The 21,878-nt window shown below is 61.0% G+C and overlaps 3 protein-coding genes and 2 long non-coding RNA genes across 12 annotated transcripts; 3 read left to right on the top strand and 2 right to left on the bottom strand.

Moving 5' to 3' along the window:
- Positions 1-366: 366 nt before the first annotated feature.
- On the bottom strand, positions 367-3,196 carry Lcn15 (lipocalin 15). 2 transcript variants are annotated; one of them, XM_004848850.3, is made up of 6 exons: positions 3,061-3,196; positions 2,921-2,991; positions 2,711-2,821; positions 2,041-2,142; positions 1,809-1,885; positions 367-563 (listed from the first exon to the last, which is right to left on the bottom strand). In XM_004848850.3, exons 1-6 carry the CDS (start codon positions 3,171-3,173, stop codon positions 519-521), a joined length of 519 nt encoding a protein of 172 aa, XP_004848907.2. In that variant the 5' UTR covers positions 3,174-3,196; the 3' UTR covers positions 367-518. The 2 variants fall into 2 exon arrangements, with proteins under 2 accessions (XP_004848907.2, XP_087039052.1); XM_087182926.1 differs by lacking the exon at positions 1,809-1,885 and having other exon boundaries at positions 2,084-2,142.
- Positions 2,038-5,875, top strand: LOC147826016 (uncharacterized). The gene is made up of 3 exons (XR_015439791.1): positions 2,038-2,201; positions 3,150-3,306; positions 5,707-5,875. It is a non-coding gene; the product is annotated as an uncharacterized LOC147826016 (long non-coding RNA).
- A 4,936-nt stretch (positions 5,876-10,811) lies between these two features.
- On the top strand, positions 10,812-12,486 carry Tmem141 (transmembrane protein 141). 2 transcript variants are annotated; one of them, XR_002396484.2, is made up of 6 exons: positions 10,812-10,904; positions 11,111-11,177; positions 11,358-11,441; positions 11,648-11,755; positions 12,098-12,251; positions 12,424-12,486. XR_002396484.2 is itself a non-coding variant. In XM_004848851.3 (5 exons), exons 1-5 carry the CDS (start codon positions 10,851-10,853, stop codon positions 12,109-12,111), a joined length of 327 nt encoding a protein of 108 aa, XP_004848908.1. In that variant the 5' UTR covers positions 10,812-10,850; the 3' UTR covers positions 12,112-12,486. The 2 variants fall into 2 exon arrangements, 1 of the variants encoding a protein (XP_004848908.1); XM_004848851.3 differs by having other exon boundaries at positions 12,098-12,486.
- A 37-nt stretch (positions 12,487-12,523) lies between these two features.
- LOC147826015 (uncharacterized) lies at positions 12,524-20,977 on the bottom strand. Its single transcript, XR_015439792.1, has 2 exons — positions 20,842-20,977; positions 12,524-18,213 (listed from the first exon to the last, which is right to left on the bottom strand). It is a non-coding gene; the product is annotated as an uncharacterized LOC147826015 (long non-coding RNA).
- Positions 14,727-21,747, top strand: Ccdc183 (coiled-coil domain containing 183). Of its 6 annotated transcripts, XM_004848859.4 has the most exons (14): positions 14,727-14,879; positions 15,278-15,399; positions 15,650-15,727; positions 15,842-16,009; positions 16,211-16,315; positions 17,701-17,823; positions 18,664-18,789; positions 18,874-18,925; positions 19,328-19,428; positions 20,126-20,286; positions 20,515-20,683; positions 20,770-20,880; positions 20,954-21,050; positions 21,586-21,747. In XM_004848859.4, the coding sequence occupies exons 1-14, from the start codon at positions 14,810-14,812 to the stop codon at positions 21,702-21,704; spliced, it is 1,602 nt and encodes a 533-aa protein (XP_004848916.1). In that variant the 5' UTR covers positions 14,727-14,809; the 3' UTR covers positions 21,705-21,747. The 6 variants fall into 6 exon arrangements, with proteins under 6 accessions (XP_004848916.1, XP_087039051.1, XP_087039049.1 ...); XM_087182925.1 differs by having other exon boundaries at positions 20,954-21,747; XM_087182923.1 differs by having other exon boundaries at positions 20,374-20,683; positions 20,954-21,747.
- The last annotated feature ends 131 nt before the right edge of the window (positions 21,748-21,878 follow it).

Raw genomic sequence — 21,878 nt, 5'->3', positions numbered from 1 at the left:
TGGCGGTGTGCGTCCAGGGCTCGGCCGGGAAACACACGGCTGGCCAGCAGGGTGAGGCCAGGGCGTGCGCTGGGCTCAATCCCTTTCCTGTGGCTCCTGGAGCCTTAAACCACGTGCCCAGATCCCAGCAGTGGTGAAGCCAAAGCCCACACACGGTGCACTGATAGCCCCTGCCACTCTGCCCACCTCAGCCCCCGGCTCACGTGCGCCCAGCAGAGCCCCACTGGTAAGGGGCGCCTCCTTGGGGCACCTCAGGTTCCCTGCAGGCACTGTGAGCCTGACCACCGGCTCCCACCCCCTTGGTCAGCGGATCCCAAGTAGCCAAATCCTCTTCCCTCCTACCCCCTGCCTCAGTCTCCCCAGGAGAGCCGGGGTCAAGACAGGGGCCACTGCACCCTCCCCAAGGCCATCCCCAAAGAGGTGCGAATCTGTGAGGCTGCAGAATCTGTTTATTGGTTGGGACGGGGGAGGCAGGAGGATGAGGGGCGGCCCAAAGTGGTCCCCAGGGGCGGCAGGTCTCAATGAGCTCCTCGGGTGGTGAGGTTTGATGCTCCAGAGTTGTCCTGCACAGGAGAGGCACAGCCACTGTGTCCACCCTGCTGCCTCCCACAAGCCAGCACTGCCTCCAAGGCCACCCCACCAGGCCAAGGAGACCCATTCTGCACTCAGACTTCTGCAAACGTGGACACCCTCACTGTTGCTGGTTGGGTGGGGTCATCACAGGGCCCTGTCACTTTCATGAAGCGACCAAAGTGACAAGTATACCGACCCCAGGGCTATGTGACACTGACCCACGCCCTGGCAAATATTCCCAAAGCCACCTCATGACGGCGGGAGAGGTAACTGCCCCAAGACTTGTTCCAACCCTGTGTCCCTGCCACAGAGATAAACAGCCCAAGAGAGAAGGAGGCCAGAGCAGAGTAAAGCTCAGAAGTCCCCAGGATAAGGACAAAGGCCAGATCTGAAGGAATGCCCACCCACTGTGCAGCCCTGCACTGCTCTCTGTCAGGCCAGCCCTGGCCAGGCTGCAAAGGCCTTAGATGCTGGTCATGTCGTGGGCCATGCAGGACTCAGCTTATGTGGGTGCCCACATTCCTGGCAGTGGACTTGGGCAAAGGACCCCATGGTTTTCTGGTGTCTGATCCCCAAGTTTCACCAGTATTGGGGCCCCCAAGGCTCCCAAGACCTAGCCCTGTGGTAGGCAGGGAATGAGGTGGTAGCTCCACCCTGTGAGGCCCTGGGGAGGGAGCCTGGGGTGCAGTGAGCTGAAGAGTGTCCCCCAAACTTCATTCTCCCAGAAGCTCTGAACAGGACCTCATCTGGAAATGGGGTCTTTGTAGATGTCACTGGTTACGGGTCTCGAGACAGGATCACCCTGGACTTAGGGTGGACCTAATCCAGCGATGGCAACCTTAAGAGGAGAGGGGAACTTGCATGCAGGCCACAAGGGGCAGAGGCCAGATGACGGGCAGGGACCACATGACACTGCCTGGGACAGGGAGCTATGGGTAGAGGAACAGGCCCGGCAGGGGTTCGAAGAGCCGCCCAAGATCAACCCTGCAGGCTCCTAGATTGAGCTCTTGGCCCCCAGCACTGGGAGAGAACTTGGGTCTTTTTTAGGCCGCCCAGTGCGTGGGTCTCTAGCCCCGGAATCAGAGCAGGGTTCCCGGGACAGGAGGTGTCTAAGGTGAGGCCCGAGGCCAGGGGTCCTCCCTGCAGACCTGGGGATGGGATCTACACAGCGATCTCAGGGGGAACAAGGAGGAGCAAGGAGCCAGGGCAGCCCAGGGAGAACCTGGAGAACTCACCGGGTCCTCACCCTGGGTGGGGCTAGGGCTGGACCCCGGGGGCGCCTGCGTGCCCCTCTGCCCCGGGGAGCACGCATCTGTGGGAGGAGAGGTCCTGAGACGGGCCGGCCCGACAGTGCCCCTCCCCGCGGGCAGAGACTCTGCAGGCCAGGAGGGGCCGCCCACACGCCGCTCTGGGAAGGCGAGGGGCGGGGAGAGGGGCGGGGCAGAGGCGGTGGGCGGGGCGGGGCACCTGACTGCGGCAGCCTAACCACCAAGTCGTCCTGGAGCCCCACCGTCCGGTAGAAGTCCTGGAACGCCCTCAGCGCCTGACAGGTCGCGTCCTGGGTGCGGCCTGGGGCAGAGTGGGGCCACAGTGAACCCCGCAGGTCTCGGGGTCACGACGGGGCCCAGGTGAGACGGAAGCAGGGTCACTTCGCTCCCCTGGGGCGGACAGCCTGGCAGCCTAGCTGGGCAGGCTGTGTAGTGGGGGCAGCCAGAGGCCTCTCCTCCCAGACCCCGTCCCCTGGGCCTCCTTCCCGCTGTCCCCTCTCCCAGCCCTCACCCGATCCTCCCTACCGTGGGGAGCCGGAAAAGCCAGGTAGAAATCGCCTCAGCTGAGGGTTGAGGCAAGGGAGGGAGGGTCCACACCCACCCCAGCTGGGGACGATGCAGAAGGCCGGCGCATCAGGCCGCTCCCGACAGCCCTCGGCATCCAGGGCGCAGAGGGGCCTGCACCCGGGTCCCTGCCAGGCCCGGGCGGCCCCCCGCCGTGGGTGTGGCCTTGTGGGTGGGGGGCAGAGCTGCATGGGCGGGGCCTTTAGGGACCAGCGTGGGTGGGCGGGATCTCGGGGTCGGGCGGGGCCTGGGGCCTAGAAACCCGGACTTGGGGGGGGGGCTCGGGTGGGCAGGGCAGAGCTCACTGTAGAGCTGCACCATGGTGCTGAGCGCCCCCTGCAGCTCCTTGTAGATGTAGACCACCGCGAAGGAGCTGTAGTCCACATCCGCCACGCGCACGTCCAGATAGCCCAGGGCTGTGGAGGCGATCGAGTGGGGCCACGGGCAGGGTCACCGACCCCCGCGCCAGCCCCACCGCTCCCGCCTTGGCCCACCTCCCAGCGCGCAAGACCTACCTGGGACCTTGAAGTGCCCCTCAGAGCCCACCTTCAGATACTGGACGTCCATCTGATTGCAGCCATCCGCCCTGGGGTGCAAGACCCGTCACTGCCTGCCCGGCAGGCTCCTCCCCTGCCCCCCAGGCCCTGCTGCTCACCGGGGGACCTCGATGTGCACGCTCAGGTCGCCCCTCGCCGTGGCATTGACGTCTCTGGTGGACATCAGCAGGTGGTCCTTATTTTCCAGGAAGACCTTGCAGTCGGACACCATGGAGACCACATGCCAGAGGCCAGAGAACTGCGGGGACAGCTCATTGACCGCCAGGCTGGACAGTTGGACCTCCCGAGCCAGGGCCAGGGACAAGCCAAGGGCCAGAGAAGTAGGGAATTGCCCAGAGTCACAGGTGAGCTCTTAGACAGGGTGGACAGGAGTCCCCATTGCCCAGGCCAATTCCAGACCAGAGGGACATTAGGTTCACAACATTCCCAGGCAGAGCACAAAGGGGCTGCTGGACTGTACATTCCTCTCCTCACCCACGGGGTTTACCACAGGAGCCCAGCCTGCACCCACTGGGTGCAGCTCAGGGGCCCAGTACCTTTTTGGCATCAAAGTCAGGCTGTACCAGTACCTCTGCCCCACCCACAGACACCCAGAGCAGCACCAGGCTCAAATGCTCTGGCCTCATGCCCACGCCTTCCCAGCACTAGCATCCTCAGTCCCCAAGCCCAGGACCCCAGTTTTATAGCCCAGCCCAGCCAGGCTGGTGGGAGGAGCCATTTGGGAAGCCTACAGAAAGTGCTTTGGAAACACCAATCCCCCTTTGTCCATTGTGTGGCACAATCACTTAAGTGTCCCCTCTGGTCCCAGGGGTCATTTCCTGGAGGGCTGCAGACAGACAGCTTCTCACCTGACATGCCAGCTAAGGAGTTCCCAAACCTGCCAGGCATGTTCCCCATGCTGGGGCCAGCTGGCCACTGAGCACGGCAGAGGCCTTGTCCTGCCTTCAGGACTCATGCCTGAATGCCTCTGTCCGCACTCCGGCTGGGGCTGGGGGTCCAGGGTCTCAAGGTGCTGCTGGCAATAGCCAGGGTTGGGTCTGCTCTGGTCGGCAGGCCCCTACCTGGGTCTGGGGTACCCAGCAACACTCCATTCTTCTGACCCCCGACTCAGGGACGGGGTCCCCATGGGTCAGGCCTCCGAACCCCGTCCGGGGCCAGAGCCTTGCCAGCCCAGCTGTGGGAGCCTGGGCACCCCCTCCAGACACCCACTCCCCAGCTGCCAGCTGGCTTCCTGCAAATGCACCTGGGACGGGGGGCTGGCGGCACTGGGGCGGATTATGGTATCACAGTGGCCTTATCACCAGTTCCGTAATTGTACAGGGGGAAAGGACGCCAAGGAGGCGCCAGGGCCAGTGGAGCTGGAGCCAGGAAGGGCTCCCTGTGACCTCCGGGTCCACGCTGAGCACCCCAGGCCCTGGCCTGGAGGCACACCACCTAGACCCTCTGGATGCATGCCTGAGGGCTGTCGGGAGGCCAACACCTCCAGTCCCCCAGAGAGGACAGGAACTGAGTCGGAGAAGGACCCCTCAGCCCTCAGCGAAAGGGAGGAAGGAGTGCTTCAGCTCCTGTCCCCATGGGGTCCTGAGGTGCTGTTCCCGAGGGTCCCTGCCACGCGCTGATTCACAGGATAGAAGGCAGTGGCAGGGAGACGGCCACAAAACACCCGATGAAGAACAGAGTCGGGATCTCTGAAGGCCCCTCAAGGCTCAGCCACGAGGCGTGAGCAGCCCAGTCACACACACACACACACACACACACACACACGCACGCACGCACGCACGCACGCACGCACGCACGAGGAGCGAGAGGTCCGCAAAGCCTTTCTGCCAAGAAAGGAGATGACCAGATGGGGGTCGGCCCGGAAAGAGTGCATCATTAGTCACAGGGACAGCAGATTGAGGCCGTTTTGAGGCCCAATCACACTCCCTACAGAGCATCCAATGTTTTTAAAATAAACACTGGGTCCTGGGAACTGGCGCCTGAGGAGCGGCTGGAACTCAGGCTGTGGGAAGGAGACAGACCCCGGCCCAGGGCCACTCATCAGCAGAGCCGCCTCCTCAGCAAGATTTTCCTGAAAGAAACAAAGCCAGATTACGCCAATCCTGTGCGTGGCTGTTGATGTTGACTCCGTTTATTTATTTTGTTGGCAGTGCTGAGGACTGAACACAGGCTCTTTGCACTGAGTTATATCCCCAGTGCCCTCTATTTTTGAGAGAGAAAGGGGGAGTCTAATTTTCCCAGACTGGGCTTGAACTTGCAGTCCTCCTGCCTCAGCCTCTCAGAGTGCTAGGATTATGAGTGTGCGCCGCCACACCCATAGAGTCGCAATCGCCAGAACCTTGAAGCAACCAAATGCCCTCCTCCTGTGGGTGGAGGGGGACATGTGAGGCAGAGCTGCTCAGGACCAAAGAGGAGCAGACGCCCGGTCCCCATGGCAACACGGCCCACCCCATCCCTGCATCCGGCCAAGGGGAAGGAGCCAGTCTAGAAAGTCCACGCTCCCTGTGACTCCTTTTACCTGAGCTAGAACAGGCCAAGCCTAGGACAGGGCACAGCTCATGGGTCCCAGGGGCCGAGAGCAGAGGGGTGTGGGGAGCTCAGTGGCGATGGGCCGCTGTCTGCTTTGGCAGTGGGGCCCCTGGGCAGACGAGCACAGCTGTACAGCGAAGAGGGTGAATCCAGCTATCTCCAGGCTCTTGAAGCATCTACTTGTGCTGTCTTTCTTCTCTTTTTCTTGTTATTAGTACACTTCGGAGTACATCATGGCTACATTCCTCGTGGGAAGTTGGTGATGGACATGACACATAATTCTTTTTATGTCCCCTTCTCCTCCCCTGCCCCTCCACCTCTTGGACCCCTTAACATTTGCAAAAGATCTGGATCTTAGTTATTTTTCTTGTTGCTGAGACAAAATACTCGACACCCAGAGTTAAAAGGGGAAAGGTTTATTTAGCTCAGTTTGTGGAGGTTTCAGTCCATAGTCAGCTGGCTCCAAGGCAGGGTGGCACATGGCAGAGGGAAAACAGTCCATGGCAGATCAAAGGTAGCAAAGCAACTTAACAGCATCTTTCTGCTCCTTTTATCTTATCCAGACTACTTAGGGCAGGTAGTCCTAGCGCCCTTAATCCTAGTGCCCTAGAGCCTAGCATCGCAACACAAAGCAGTCACTCTCTAGGTCCAGCCACTCTGAAAAAGCCCCACCTATGACCACATGAGGCCCTGGAGGGACCTCTAGACCCAGCCATGACAATCTAGTTCCCCGTTTCTTATGACCCTTTATTTTGGTCTTCATTTATACTTTGGGTTTCTCATATAAGAGAAACCATGTAATATTCAAGCTTGTGTGTCTGATTTGTTTCACTTAACACTGTGGTCTCAAGCTGCATCTATTTTCCTACAAATGACTCGTTTATCCTCCTTTATGGCAGAGTAGTTCTCCATTGTGTGTAAATACCACTTTTTCTTCATCTGTTCATCTCTTCATGGACATACAGGCCACTTCCAAGATTTAGCTATTATGAGCTGTGCTGCTATAAATATGGGTGTGCACAGATCACTGTAATGCAATGTCTTTAGCTCTTTGGGGAAGATTCCTAGGAGGAGACTAGCCGGGTCTGAAGGAATTGCCATGTGTGCTGTTTTGCTTTTGGAAGTTCAGTGACCCAAAGTCAGCCTGGCTGATATTAAAGGAAATTTTCAGAAATAAAAAGTTTATACGTTTTAAATTGTGTACCGTTCTGAGAAGCATAATGAAGCCCCACCCCGTCCCACGCAGGACTGAGTCGTCCCTTGGTCCAGCATCCATGCTGACAAATAGCCACTTGTAGGCGACTTCTCTGGTGGCAGAGGTGGGTCCCAGTAACCTTACTGAATAATGGACCCAGGAGTATTAGACAAATGGCAGCACAGTTACAGCTGTTCTGTGTTATTATCGGCTGTTAATCTCTTAAACTGGCTAGTTTGTAAAGCAGACTTCATCTTGGGGATGTAAGTAAGGAAAAAACCTTTTCCAGGTGATCCAAGGTGTCAGGAAAAGATCCCGAGGATGGGGAAATGCTGTAGCCGAGCACTGTCTGCCCCACTGTGCGTGTGTGTGCACACACTCGTGCAGATGGCAAAATCCTCCCCCGGAATGCCATCTCCTGGGTTTAGATCCCAGAAGACCCAAAGGCTGCGAGGTGCAGCAGCCTCTGAGGAAGGTGGGTCACGTGACAGCCCCACAGCTGAGAGGTCACGGGTCCCACAGGCGCTACAGCATCCGGAGGCCACAACCTCCCAGGACCTGACTCGGGCTGAGCCTCGGGAAAGAGAACCAGGACGACAAGGGCCGGGGCACGGCCACTGCAGCCCGCAGGCAGTCCACAGCGCCCGGGCAGCCTCTCGGCAGGGGCAGACGCACCCTGTCAGAGCAGTCTGGTTGGAAGATCCTCCACCCAGGGCCTCCATAAAGACCATCCTTCCCTCACAGGCCTCCCGCCACCCTCTGCAAAGTCCAGCCTCCCGGCAGCGGCCGGAATGAACCCCATAAAGCGCATATCTGGCTCACCTCTGTCTAAAACCTGCCTCACGTGCCCAAGGCAGTGCAGTAAACCCAGCCGCAGCCCGGTGTCTGACACCTTCGCCCAGAAGCCCTCTGCTCCTTCCTCACCCTGCGTCTCTCAGTGCCTCCTGCTCCCTGGCATGCTCCTCGCCCATCACCTGGGCCCAGCACCGGGCATGACCCGTGGTCATGCTCACCGGGCACTGCCTGCACCCCACACATGCGCACTGGGAGCTGTGGGCCTGGACGGAACTGAACGGACAGCGAAGACTGGAGGGCGGCCTGTCGGTCTGGGAGAGTACGTGGCTAAACCACACCACCCTGCCAGTCAGGGCCTCACAGCACCAACACAGGGCGAGCTACCAGGGCCTGGCATGGGGCAAGGGCACCACACACCTGCTATATTCTCAGGAGGCCAGTGGGGAGGCTCAGGACAAGCAGGTGGACACACGTCCTTGGGTGCCAGGTGCAGCCCATCAGTGGCCCCAGGGTGGCACCTGAGGGCCATGTGTGCATGCCCCTGGGCTGGGATGGGGTCCTCAAGCAGGACAGTTGTGCTTCTCAGTGGTGCCAAGCCTACAGCTTGGCACTAACTATGTGTGTACACCGTGATTATAAGGGAGGAAGGCTGCTTCCTGCTATGCCCTGGTGGGCCTTGAAAACACCCTCCGTGAAGGCCAGACCCCTGTCTCCTGCCTCGGGGAGAAGGAGCTGAGGATACACTGTGCCAGACCAGTGAGCGCCTCTTGGCTCATCCACATGACTGCCGACTGGAGGCCAGGCTGTGGCCACACAGGGGTCATACTTGGCTGCTTGGCTCTCAGGGCCCAGAGCTGAGGATGTGCTAGCTGGGGCAATGTCCTGACCAGCTGCACCATCCGCCTTCTTGACACCTCCTCCTCTTCAGGAGAAAGTGGGCAGGGTGTGGACTTGGCCCCTGAGTCCCTGCTCCTGGGCCCAGGCTCATGGCCACAGGCCATCCCGCTGCCCCGTGGCTTTTCCAGTGACAAGAGGACAGCTCTTCAGACTTCTTCTGGAACTAGGACTCCTACAAAAGAGCCTTTCCCAATCAGGGCACAGAGTTCTGGATGGGCAATACCAACCTGCAGCTGCTCACAGCTGGAGGTGAGGCTGCAGCACCTGGCCAGCCCGTGCTTCCCATCAAGCGGGGCAGGTTACCCTCCCAGACCCTGCCCTCTGCCAGCCTGGGCTCAGCCCTCCCTCCTTCCCACCCACAGGGCCAGGGTGCCAGGAGCTCTGGTTGATCTGAGGGATTTTCAAGGTGACCCCTACGCCAAGTACAGCTTGTTCCAAATGTCCAGAGAGCAGAAGTATGAGCTGGTGCTGGAGCACTGCAGGCAGATCCCCTAGGAAGCTTGGGCCCTCACTGGGGACACATATGGGCCCTGCAAGCTGCCCATGCCCAGCAGCGCTCTGCCCAGGCCCTGCAAGCTGATGGTGAGGCTCTGTCCAGAAGACCCCTGGTCAAAGCATGGGGCTCTGTGGTCCAAGACCCGGGAGCAGGACAACCACAGGAGCGTCTTGAAGAACTGTGCATCTGTGTCCAAGAGTGCTGCCTGCCTGGGGCCACAACAGCTATGCCAGTGGCATCAGCTGGCTGTCGGGCCGGGGACACAGCTACTCCTACAAGGTTCCTGCTCCTACAAAGATCCAGGCAGCCTAAGCTGCAGAGGACAGGCCCCCAGGCCAGGCCACAAGGGGACACTGCTGGGAGGGGTCCCATAAAGCCACAGACACCAGGGTGCTGTCTGTGGTGCCTCACCCCGCCCCTTACCCTCACTCCTGGGCTCCATACAGCACTTGAGCCAGCATTCGAGGCCCACAGTGAACTCAGCATCAACAAAGACCAGAGAAGCCAGGCATACTGGCACAGGCCTGTGATCCCAGCACTTGGGAGGCTAAGGCAGGAGGATTGCTGAGAATTTGAGGCCAACCTGGGCTACATAGTGAGTCCAAGGCCAGCCTGGACTACGCAGTGAGACCTTGTCTCAAAAAACAAACAAAAAACCCAAACAAACAAAGACAGAGAAGCACATGTGGGGCCCGGGCCAGGAGACAGGTCGAGGGAGAGCCCAGGCTCGAAGCCCAAACCAGAGGCCACCAAAACCACTGTGGCCTCTTCACAGAGCACAAGGGGGAGGCAGCTGGGTCCTTCCATGGACCACTTCCAGACCCATAGGAATAGGAGGGATAGGGATAGGAGGAAGAGGGGAGCCCAGCTCGGCCCCCCACAGCCCTGCACACACCCTGCCCCCAACCAGCAGCCTCCTCTACCACCACAGCTCCACGGGGACCGCAGGCAGGGTGGCCAGCGCTGGGCACAGGCTGAGAGCCAGGCAGTGCAGGAGAACAGCCTAGGAGCCCTGTACAGTGGCCTGGCTGCTGAGCAGAGGAAATCTGACCGGCAGACATCGGACATGTCCCTCGCCTCAGGCACAGGGAAACTGAGACGTGTGCCCATCACTCCCAGGAGACAAGGCACCCCCTCCCCAAGAAAGGCCAGAGGGCGAGGCCTGGGGTGCAGCCCAGCAGCTCTGGGTAGCAGGGTGGCAAAAACATACCCCAGGCCAAGCAAGTGAGCACAAGGCAAGGAACCCACAGGTAGTAAGTAGATCAAGGACTCCCCACCCTCGCTCACCATTCACCCAGCTTGAGAGGGGCCTTGGGGTCAAAGGGGGTCCTGCAGGGAGGGTGCAGCTGGGCCAGGAGAAGGGCCCACGAGGGAGGGGGCAGCAGGTGCAGGCAGGGTCGGGGCAGGGCTCAGCAGCGTGGGCTGGACACCTGTGGCTCACCGGCTCTGCTGACCCAGGGCAACCAGCCGGCTCAGTGAGGGCAGGGCGTGACTTTTCCGTGAACCTCCAGCTCCCAGCACAGAACTGGCACCATAAATGGGCTTAACAGTGGTTTTGGAACTGCTTTGCTAAACATTAATTTTAACCTCACAACTCCGCGAACCCTTTCAAGAAACTCAGTACTTGACCGCAGTCCGGAAACAAGACCCCATCCGTACAAATAAGACTGCAAGCCGGGGTTTTAGCTCAGTGGTTTGGCCGCCTGCTGTGCAAGCGCAAGTTCAATCCCCGGTACCAAAAAAAAAAAAAGACGGCAAAGCGCCACGCCCGCGCCGCTCGGCCCACGCTGACGCTGCTTTACGTGAGCCTGCCCTCCAAGCTCCGCCCCCGGGCCTGGGCCGCCACATAGCCAGGCCCCGCCCTCCCTAGCCACGCCCCTCTCCTCCAGCCCCCCCCCCGCCTTGGGCCACGCCCAGGCTCAGGCCCCGCCCCTCTCTGCCCCCTCCTGCGCAAGCGCGCTCCGCCCCGGCCAGCCATGGTGAACCTGGGCTTGTCCCGTGTGGACGATGCTGTAGCCGCCAAGCACCCGGTGAGAAGGCCACCCTAGGACGAGGGGCCGGGGCCTCAGCTGGCCTGAGCAGGGAGAAGGAGCGAGCGGGCCCTCTTGCCACATCTTGAGGGGGTTGGGGAAGTGGAACGCGTCCAGCCCAGGCTGTCACCGTCACCTGTCACCGAGAGGGACAGGAGGCCGGGGAGGGAGGCGGGACGGGCACTGAGCCTTGGCCCCCATCCTAGGGACTCGAGGAGTACGCCGCGTGCCAGTCCAACGCCTTCATGAAGGGCGTGCTCACCTTCCTGGCAGGTAGGCTCTTGCAGGAGTCCTGGGACGGAGAACGCGCCCTCCTGTCTCACCCTCGCTCCCCAGCAGGTGGTGCCGGGTCCCCCGCCTGCCCGCCCGCTCACCCGCAGGTGCACGCAGGGCACCCCGGCGGTCCCCGCCAGCCCTGCGGCAGGCTAACCTGGGCACCTTGGCTCTCTGCAGGCACCGCCGGGACCTTCGGCCTGCAGACTCTCATCCAGAGAAAGTTTCCCTACCCGATGCAGTGGAGCATCCTGGTGGCCATGGGTGGGTTCTCCAGGGCGGGTGCCCGGCCCTGGCCTGGTCTTCGGGGTGGGTTTCTGCCGAGGATGGGGGGCGCCCTGCCTCTGGTGTGGGGCTGCCATTTCCGTGGGAGCCCTGCCCAAGCCCATCTGTCATGACTGCTATAAATAGCCTGTACCCAGCCTCACCCAAGAAGCAGTGGCCTTAGCCTCCTGCTTCCTGGTTCCCAGTTGCAGGCTCTGTGGCCAGCTACAAGGTGACCAGAGTGGAGTCGCAGAAATGCAGCAACCTCTGGCTCTTTCTGGAGACAGGGCAGCTCCCCAAAGACATGGGCACAGGTGAGGGGGCCTGGGGAGCAGTGAGATGAGAATGCTGAGGCCCCAGCACCTGGAGTTTGTGGCAGTCAAGCCCAGCGGATCTAAGTGGCAAGCTGGACAGGACCCTCCCCCTGCCTGTCATCCTGGAGGGCTGCAGTGGGAGTGGGCACAGCACGGGGCTGGGGTGACCCAGAGGAAAGAGCAAGGAACTGGGCACCCAGGAGTAATCCCCCCAAGACCCGCACCCCACATCAGCTAACGGGTCCCAAGCCTGCTGTCCTTGATATGGGCCCCAGTTTTTGAGTGCAGGGACCCTAAGCAGGCATGGACATGGTTCCAGCTGTCTCCCTTCTCCTCTTATAGGTCAGCCCCGATAGGAGAGCTGCAGCCAGGGAGCAGATTTGGGTGCGGAGTCCAGGAGCACAGTCCTCAGCACTCCAGACTCCAGACCACGTCACACACAGCCAGGCCTAACACCCGCTGTTGCTGCTGCTGCCCACAGCCTGGACCTGCCCAGGTTGGCTCAGAAAGGCCTGGCAGGGCTGGGGCAGGGGATTCTCCTAGGGTCAGCACTGGAGCCCTAGAGGATTGTGTCCTGCTGCACATATTGTGGAGGCAGCAGCCTGTGGATGGTGGACACGACTGTGCACCCTCTCAGGCACTGTGGCCGCCCCCTCTCTCCTCCCCAGCAAGCCCAAGGACATAGCTGGTGCTGGAGGTGTCAGGTAATAAACAGCTTGTCTTGCTTCCCACCTGAGCTCCAAAGCAGTTGAGAAACAACCAAGGAGGTAAGAGATCAGGTATCACCTTTATGACCATCAGCTGATCCACAGGAGGTACAGGGGGGTTCCCGAAGGGGAAGCCCAGAGTTGGACATCCCTGCTGGGCCTGGAGGCTGTGCGAGACCACAGGGGGTCGGGTGGGGGGCTCTGTCTGACCCACGGGGCTGAGGGGCAGAGCAGAGGGCTGCGGCAGGCAGAACCTGGCTCTGGCTCCCAGAGTTATGGGGGCCACACCCACCTGCTTCTCTCCCAGATCCCCCCCTCTCCTGGACAGTGACCAGCAGAGCTCTACCACAGGCAGGCCCTGAGTGGGCCACACCCACAGCATCCAGCCCCAGAGGAGGACCAGAGGCTGTCCACACCCTGGCGTCCCAGGGGCACTGAAGGGCCACCCTCAGCTCCACACTCAGCCTGGCCTTGCCCATCATTCAGAGGGACATCCTCTGAAAGGCAAGAACGTAGGCCCGTGATACCGGCAGCTCAAGCATGCTGGAGTTCAAGTTTTGATAGTCTGCTTTCTGTTGCCAACAGCACACAACAGACTGGGCGAGTTATCGAGGAAAGGGCTTCACTTTGCCTGGAGGTTCTGGTCCACGGTCCAGGGCTATATCTGATGATAGCTGCTGCCTTTTACTTTTTGCTTTTGTTTTTTTGGGTTTTTTTGAGACAGGGTCTCACTATGTAGTTCAGGCTGGCCTTGAACTCACCATGTAGGCCAGCCTGGCCTCAAACACACAGAGATCCTCCTGCCTCAGCCTCCCAAGTGCTGAGATTATAGACATGTGCCACCAACCCAGCTGGCGATGGCCACCTTGCTGGCAGTCTGGAGGTGGCACGGGCATCACATGTCCAGAGACAGCACACGTGTGTCTGTCTTCCAACCCCTCTCTCTTTATAAAGCCTCTAGCATTTAATAGTGGGCCCTTATCAAACCCTCACCTCCTCCCACTCCTGAACACCGACACAGTAAGTTTCCACTTTAATGCCTCCCAGTGGAAATTAAGACTCCCCAGCATAGAGAGCAGACCACGATCAAACCGCAGCAGTCGGCCAGGGGTATCACCCAGTCAGGGACCCGTCTCCTCTGAGTCTGTGACTCACTGTGCTGGGGCCCACACCAAATCCACCTCATGGTTGCACTTGGCTGCAGCAGCCCAACCATTGTTGTCTTCATGCCATTTAATAGGAAGAATAAAGGAGGAGGAGGGCAGTTCGGCCACCATTCCTGCTTATACACTGTGAGCCAAAACTAGGCCCCATCACACATTTACTGTAAAGACTTCCAGGAAGGCAGCCTTCGTCTGTACTGCCATGTGTCATCCCATTAAAACCCTGGGCATCTATATGTGAGGGAGAAAGGGGAGCCAGTACTGGGGGTCAGCAGGTAGGCTCTGCTCGGCCAGGCACCCAGCTGGATCCCCAAGAGCTAAGGGAGGTGGGCAGACCGTGCCCACAGCAGGTCCTTCCAGTCCCTTGAGGGCAGGGCCTGAGGTGGCAGGCGTGCACTCGGGTTCTGACTGCCTGGGAAATGACGGGGGAGGAGCGTGTCCACGTCTGGCAGTGTGCACCGAGGTCTGGTGGTGGCCCCAGGTCCCAACCCACAAGGCGGAATGTGGCTGTTTGGAGGCAACTGAGGGTAAATGAGGTTTCGGGGTGCCGCCTCGGGGACACGGGAAAGCCAGCCTCTGCGGTCGGAAGGAAGAGGCCTTAACCAGCCTGGTCTGTCCCTGGTGCCGTCACAGCGGCGTGGCAGGACACCCAAAGCAGGTCAGGGTGCCCTGTGGAGCCCAAATCTTCCCCTCCTGGGGTTAGAATGCAGAGGGCTGTGAGGCCCGGCAGGCAGGACAAGGTCAGCAGAAAGAGTGGAAAGAGACGTCCAGCTGTGGCACTGTGGGTGTCAGCCTGGTCACCCAGGGTGCAGACTCTGAAATAAAGGCCTACAAACAAAGACCTATTGGGGAGGCTCCTCCCAGTGCTCTGTGGAACTGGTGGGGCAGGGGAGGGGATGCGGACGGTGCAGGGTCCCACGCGGAGCCATCACCTCTGCCAAGGAGAGGGGCCCAGGTCCCAGCAGAGCTCCTGTGCAGCTTGAGGCCACGACATGGCCCACTCCACGAGCAAACAGCCAGAGCGACCCTGAGGCCACAGGGGCCGGAATCCAGGGTTCCTGGCCTTGAGAACCCGGTCCATCACAATGGGCCAAAATTCTAGGGACAACCTGTTCTGAGGAGCAGGCAGCCCACAGGGAAGGTGAGGGGTGCACAGGGCCTCCCCAGGGATCCTGCGGGCCACCATGAAGGTGCACAAGGAGGCAAACACGGAGGGACAAGTACAGGAGCTGAAGACCATCACTCGGCTCCAGGGTGAGCCTCATGCTGGGGACCTCGCCCCGGCCACCCCGATCAGGGGCTCCTGACGCAAGTTTTTCAGGCTCAACACCAGGACACTGGCCATCCTACTCCCCACGCCCAGCCCAGGGACGGCCCCGGGAAGGGGGCTGTACGGCGGAGGAGCTTTGAAAGGATGTGTGGTCACCAGAGCAACAGGCTCCAGGGCTGAAGGGGCAAGGAAGGGGCCACCTAGGCCTCACTCCCCTGCCCTAATCCCCTCCACTGAGAGCCCTGGAGAGCAGTAGGGTGCACGCCTGCTTCAGGCAAAGTGAAGGAGAAGCGGGAGCTGAAGCCGGTCCTCCTGGCCTCCCACACAGGGCCAGGCCCTGGACCCACAACTCGGTCACCCTGCCTCCTCCCACTGCCCACAGAGCAATGTCGGGCGCTCCAGACCCAGGGGATGAAGGAGAAGACGGCGCAGAACAAGGCGACGCTGGGCCTACTGCGCAGCAACATCCGCCGAGGGGCCCACGAGTGGGCTTCGGCCAAGAAGGTGCCCAAGCCCCGCCCTTCCCGCAGCCGGGAAGCGGCGGCACGCGGAAGGGGCGCGCGCAGACCCCATCTCCCCGGGCCAGGAGCACGCTGGGCTCCCTGCAGCTGGGCGCCCGCTCGGGGACCCGGGGCCCTGCTCCCCGGACCCCCAGCCCGCCCCCGCTCTGCTGCAGTGGCTCCAGGAGCGGGGCTCCTGCCTGGGGTAGAAGCGCCCCCGGGGAGGCGCCCGGCTGACTGCGTGCCTCCCGCAGTACGACCAGCGCGCCATCGCCAAGGCCTGCGGGAAGGACGTGCCCCTGAGGCTAGCGCACGGCCGCAGCACTATGGAGGTACCGCTCGACGGCGACGCGGAGGTGGCCGAGGGTGCTGGGGGTCCGCAAGGGGAGCCTGGCGTCCCGCCCAGGCCCGCGGCACCGCTCGATCACCCAAGCACGCCCCACCAGGTGGCGCGGGAGAAGCTGCGCAAGTACGTCTTCGACCGCGTGAACGTGCACAACGCGCTGATCCACTCGGTGCGGCGGCGTGGAGAGCGGCTGGAGAGCTTGCAGCTGGAGCTTACGCGCCTGCGAAGCCAGCCCGAGGCCACCAAGGAGGAGGCGCGGCTGCTGCAGGTGGGACGGAGCCAGGCGAGGAGCTGGGCTCTGCGGGGGAGGGGCCACGGCATAGGGCGGGGCTCTCGAGGGAGGCAGAGGCCTATGGGCTTCAGGGGCCGGGGACACGGTGGGGGGGCTGCCCCAAGGGGGCGGGGCCGTCTCTGCATGCCTGCGTCGGTGACGTCCCCAAGTGCTCTGAGGCCTCCGCGCGCGCCCCAGGTCATCCGCCAGCTGGAGAACAGCATCGAAAAGACGAACATCAAGATCACCACCAGCCAGAACATCCGCCTGCTGTACGTGGACCTCCTGGAGTACCTGAAGAAGGTGTGGCCCTCCTGCTCCAGGGTGTCAGGCAGCGCTCCTGGGAGCTTCCCCGCAGGCCACCCCAGGCCTGCCGCCCTCCTCCAGGCTCCCAGAGAAGCACGTGGGAACTCTGAAGACTGCATTTTTAGCAGGGTGTGCTGGGCAGGCCTGTCATCCCAGCACTTTGGGAGGCCGAGGCAGGAAGACCACAAGTCCCAGACCCACCTGGGCGATTCATGGAGACCCTCTCTCAAAGAATAAAAAGGGGGCTGAGGGTGTAACTCAGTGGTAGCGAGCTCTTTGGGTTCGATCCCCAGTACCACACACAAAAGACAAGCTGCATTTTTGCAAATCCCAAAAAGCACATGGTGTTTTGCGGCCACAACACCCTGGTGCAGGACAGCCCCTCCCACAACTTCAGGGTCTGCTGGGCACCCGGCCCGCTGCCCTCCCCAGCCCCTGTGGAGGAGCCAGGCAGAACCCAGTAGACCCTGGTCCCTGGAGGCCCCTGGCCCTCGAGCCACCTCACCTCTGACCTGTACCCTCTCCACGCCTCCTTCTCCTGGTGTGTGCCAGAGCTGGCACCTCCTCTTCAGAGTACACACACTTAGAAATCCCCTGGTCATCCACGTTTTACAAAAACCTGGCGAGGACTCAGCATTTGTAGTTATTAACCACAAGATACTAACAGCCAAGTCACACACATCTGGCCCTGCGCTCAACGCTCTGTTCAGAGTCTCCGCTGATCTGACGGCAACTTTCTGAAAAGGCCGGGATCACCTTTCTACAGGTGGGGCGCTCAGCCAGGGTAGGGGCCTCCCCAGGTCACAGCTGGCCAGTCACAAGTGCCCTCGGCCTCGACCTCTGATTCCCTGATGCCAAGCCCACATCTGAGCCCACAGCAGTCCAAAGCTCCCCTGGTTAAATCCTGAGTTTCAGGGTCAGCTTTGCCGGGGTAGAATACTAATTTCATCACAACCTCTTTTGTCCCTAGCAAGGCGAGATACTCTGGGAGGCTGAGGCAGGAGGGTTACAAGTTCCAAGCCTAGCCTTGGCAAGTTAGCAACTTAACAAGACCCTGTCTCAAAACAGAAAAACTTAAAAATGGCTGGGGATGTAGCTCAGTGTGAAGGCCATGGGTTCAAGTTCCAGCACTGGGTGTGGGGTGGGGTAAGCCTCTGGGCTGTTGGCTGGGCCATGGGAGGGACACCCGGGCTGGCACCACCAGGCCACCCTGTCATCTGCCCTATGCCTGGCCAGACCCATCACAGTCCTTGGGGCTCATGTGGGGTGAGGCATGGAGGGCAGAGTCCACTCGGTGCAGGGCCCACAAGACAATTGCAAGGGGTCAGAGAGGCTGGCACGTGGCTGCCGCGGCTCCATGCCCACCTGCTTTGCCCAAGCAGGTGCTGGCAGGGTACCCTGTGGTGCTGGGCAAGCTGCAGAACCGGGTGGTCAGCTCCAGCGCGGAGGCGTCTGACATGACGGTCCTGTCCCAAGACGCCGTGATGATTACGGACCAGGTCAAGGTGAGCTCGGGCTCAGGCTGAGCCCCCACCACGAGCTCTTCCGGACCTGTCTGGCCACAGGGTCCCCTCTGAGCCATGTGCTGTGATCCCTGTGACGTGCTGGGGGACTGCAGACCTTGCTGAAGAAATATCACAGGGCTCGGGCTGGCTCAGCTGAGGTCAGGTGCTGGGGAAGAGAGGGGACCAAAAGGCACTTGGAGCACAGAGGTTCACGTGGCTGGAGCAGAAAAGGATGCAGAGGAATAGCAGTCGAGGTGGGACAGCAGGGTCCTCTGATTTGGAAGATGGAGGAGGACGATCAGAGTCGAGCTTCAAAATGGCGAGCTCTGGCTGCAGGGCTGGAGGGCCCAATGCTGGCCACTTGGGGCAGGCAGTGCTGGAGTAGGGTGGCTGGAAGTGGAGAGAGCAGAGGAGTCACCCACTGAGTGCTGGGGCTGGGAATGGCTCGGGAGAGAGCAGCGTCCAGGACCAAAGCAGGGTGAGCTGGAAGTGAACAGGCCTCAGGGCTGGGCCTGAGTCTGTTTTTAAGGTGTCCAGTCCACTTCACGGGTTTGAAGTGGAGCAGGCCAGCAGGCACCTTCAGGAAGGGGACTGGAGGGCAGCAAAAAGCCAGGGCTCCAGAACAAGGTCATGGGCTTGTGCCAGTGGAGCCCCTGGTCACAGGCAGAGAGGAACCCCCAGGGGGACAGTGGGGCATGAGCATTGTGGGCAGAAGGGCGTGGCCAGAGCCTCAGACCCCATTCCACAATCTAGTAAGATAGGACTGAAAGTTGACCACAGCTTTAAGACCAGGAGGGGCCTTGGTGAGCCAGCACCTCTGTGACATCCCTGTGTTTCCAGAGGAACATGAGGCAAGGGGAAGTGACCTTCATCAAGGAACGCAGGGCACGGGAGAACCGGCTCACCCAGCATAAGCAGCTCATCGACAAGATCCACACCAAGGAGGCCAGCGAGAAGCTCTGCCGGGTGCGCCTCAGGCCACTGAGGCCAGGGGGAGGCCCCTCCTGTCCAGCGCTTGCTCACCCTGGCCTCACCCTCTCTCTCCATCAGGGCCACAGGGACCTGGACTTCCCCAAGAGCAGTATGAGTACAGACTTCCTGAGTGAGTTTCAGCCCTCGGCCTGTCCCCAGCCTGGGTCTCTAGAGCTTGGCCCTGGCTGGGACCCCGTCGTCAGGCCACCATGAGGACAGCTGCACCCTGTGGCCACCAGGGTGGGGGAGACTGTCCCCCACTGCCCCTGCGGAGGCTGAGAGCCCATGGCTGAGTGGCTGCAGAGAGGCCGTCTGTGGCCCCAGGCCTCGCCAGTGACTCCTAGGGCAGCCCAGTGCCATGCTGTCCTCGTCCTCTGCCCTGGGATTCCCCCAGCTAAGGAGGTAGCAGCCCCGGGGCAGGTGACCCAGGGTGCCCAGCTCTTCGGTGGCCTCCTCCATGGCTGCAAGTGTGGAGAGGTGTCCGATGGTGATCCCCGAGTGCTGACTGCCACTTCCTCTCCCCTCTGCCCAGTGAAGAGAAAAGAGGCCTCTGAAATGGACACCCAATACCAGGCCACTGTGACTGCCCTGGTGGACAGGGTCAAGTCTGCTGTACAGTGCTCCCACCTCTGGGTGAGGCTCCTGCTCTGGCCAGGGGTGGGGCAGGGATGAAAAGGACACAGGAAGTTTAGCCCCTGGGTGCACCTCAGCTGGCTGCTCCCAGGCGGGGAGGAGCACCAGACCTGAGGACCCAAATGCTAAGGGTGTGGCTTCTTCCTGCAACCCCAGGCCTGCCCAGCCAGGCAGCCACAGTGAGCAGCTGCCTCTCACCAGGCCCTTTTTACTTTAACCCTCCCAGGTTTATTGTTATTTGGGCCTTAAACTCCCATCCATGGCCTTTACTGGAACTTGTCCATCCCAGGTCGAGTGACTCAAGCCGATGCTTGGTCCCCATGGCCGCAGGTGGGGTTTTTATGCTCTGCCCATGGTCGCAGACCATGACACACATCAGGCACTGTGCCACCAGGTGTGTTGGCCACACCTGTGATCCCAGCTCTCTGGGAGGCTGAGGCAGGAAGACCACAAGTTTGAGCCCAGCCTGGGCAACTTAGCAACTTAGCAAGACCCTTTGTCAAAATAAAAAATAAAGCAACGGGTATAACTCAGTGTGAAGGCCATGAGTTCAGTCCCCAGTAATGGGGGGAGCTGTGGTTGGCCCCTCCCAATCCACATACTGGGCAGTGGTCAACAACACTGAGCCCCTGTACAGACAGCCGCACAGGCCCTGGCCCCCACCGCCTTCTGACCCCCACTGCTTCTCTCTGCCTAGGACATCGCTGGCCGCTTCCTGGCCCAGAAGAACACCGAGGAGAACCTGCAGCTGCGAATGGAAGACTGTGAGGACCAGCGGGCGCAGCTGGGGGCCCTGATAAAGAAGCTGCAGCTCGAGGAGGCGCTGCTCAAGTTCGGCCAGACACCCAGCTCCATCAGGTACACAGCTCCCAGGCTGCCGGCCCCCCGGGCACCCCTTGGCACCACATGGGAGCTCACCACCATCAAAGCTGGGCATCTCTGCAGGAGCCAAGGGACCCATCTGCCTGCACCTGAGCTGGAGCCTCTGGGCTCGCACAGCACCCGGCTCAGGACCTGGCCTCCTACCCCTCCCTGGGCCCTGGCAGCTGTGCCGCCTTCATCCCTGTGTCCCCTCGTCCCCCGAAGCTTTAAGTCCATTGAGGAAAAGATGAGCAACATGCTGAAAGAGGAGGAGGCAAGGCTCCAGCTGGCCCACAGCAACATGACCAAGAGCCAGCAGCTGCTGCTGACCGTCCAGACAGGCATAGATAACCTCTACATCCAGCTCATTGGCATCACCGTGCCTGGCAGCCAGGTACTGACTGAGTGGGGAGGAGCCGGCACTCACAGGGTCCCTGGATTGAACCAGAGGGGAGATCAGACTGTGCCTCCCGCCTGCAGAAAGAACCAATGCCCTCTGACATCTTTGATGTGCACGGCAAACTGGCCTGCTGCGAGAGAAAGCTCACATACCTGGCTGATGGACTGCAGGCGCTGTCCAGGACCGAGGAGGTAGCCCTGGGCTGGGGGACATCCACACAGCTCGGTGCCCTCTGAGCTGACTGACGAGGACATGGCCCTGCAGATCAGCACCAAGGTGAAGGATGCCCTGGAATCCTCGATGCTAAAGGAGAGATACAACACCAGGATCGCCTTTGAGGACCTGGAGGAGGACATGATAGGTGAGGTCATAGGGAAGGAACCCGGGGCCACAGCCAGAACAGTCACAAGTCTGAGCTGCAGAGGGCGGAGACGGCACCTACTCCATTTGACCACGACATCCTGGAGGGACAGTGAGGGCGACAGGGACCCAGAAGGGTTTCAATCAGTGGAGATGACTTGGTGATGACTTGCAGAGGCTAAAGCCATCGAAACAATTTGAGACTGACTATGCTGGGAGGAGGGGCACACATGACAGGGGTCGCAGGGAAGGCCAGACCAGAGCCTTCGCTGGGGCTTCTGCAGCAAAGCGGAGCAGGACCGCTGCGGAGGACTGGCCAGTGTGGGCGGCTCCGGCAGGCCCTGCTCGCCTGGTCCCCGGGTCTGGGGACTCGGAGCGGGGAGCGGTGGCTGGAAGGGCGCCCGACCCCTGCGTGTCTAAGGCTGGGTCAGTCGGGACGGGGCAGCCTGTGCCCGGCAGCCGAGCCATACTGGATCAAGCAAGCACCTGGGGACGGGATGCGGGAGCACGCCGCGAACCTCCCCCGCTCCGTGCAGAAAGCTTCCAGTTTGCCCACATGGACCACAGCTACATCCTTTCGCGGGCCGAGATCAAGAAGCAAGCCCAGGGGTTGATGGAGGGCAAACTCAAGGTGCCCAAGAAGAAGAAGAAATAGTCCCGCCCGCGCTTTGTTTCACAAATAAACATTTTTCCAGGAACACTGGCACAACCCCAAGAAGGGAGGGGAGGAGCTGGGCCCCCGTGGGCGGGACCTGAGAGGGGAGGGGCCGCGGGGCGCACCGCCCACTGCGCATGCGCCAACGAAGGTGTCCCTCCTTGCGCCCCGTAG

Source organism: Heterocephalus glaber, unplaced genomic scaffold (assembly GCF_053883595.1).
Source record: "Heterocephalus glaber isolate CG9 unplaced genomic scaffold, H.glaber_assembly_v1.0 deba00001479, whole genome shotgun sequence".
Classification (NCBI taxonomy): domain Eukaryota; kingdom Metazoa; phylum Chordata; class Mammalia; order Rodentia; family Bathyergidae; genus Heterocephalus; species Heterocephalus glaber.
Note: the sequence above shows the minus strand (reverse complement) of the source record. Positions and strands in the feature narration are given on the sequence as shown.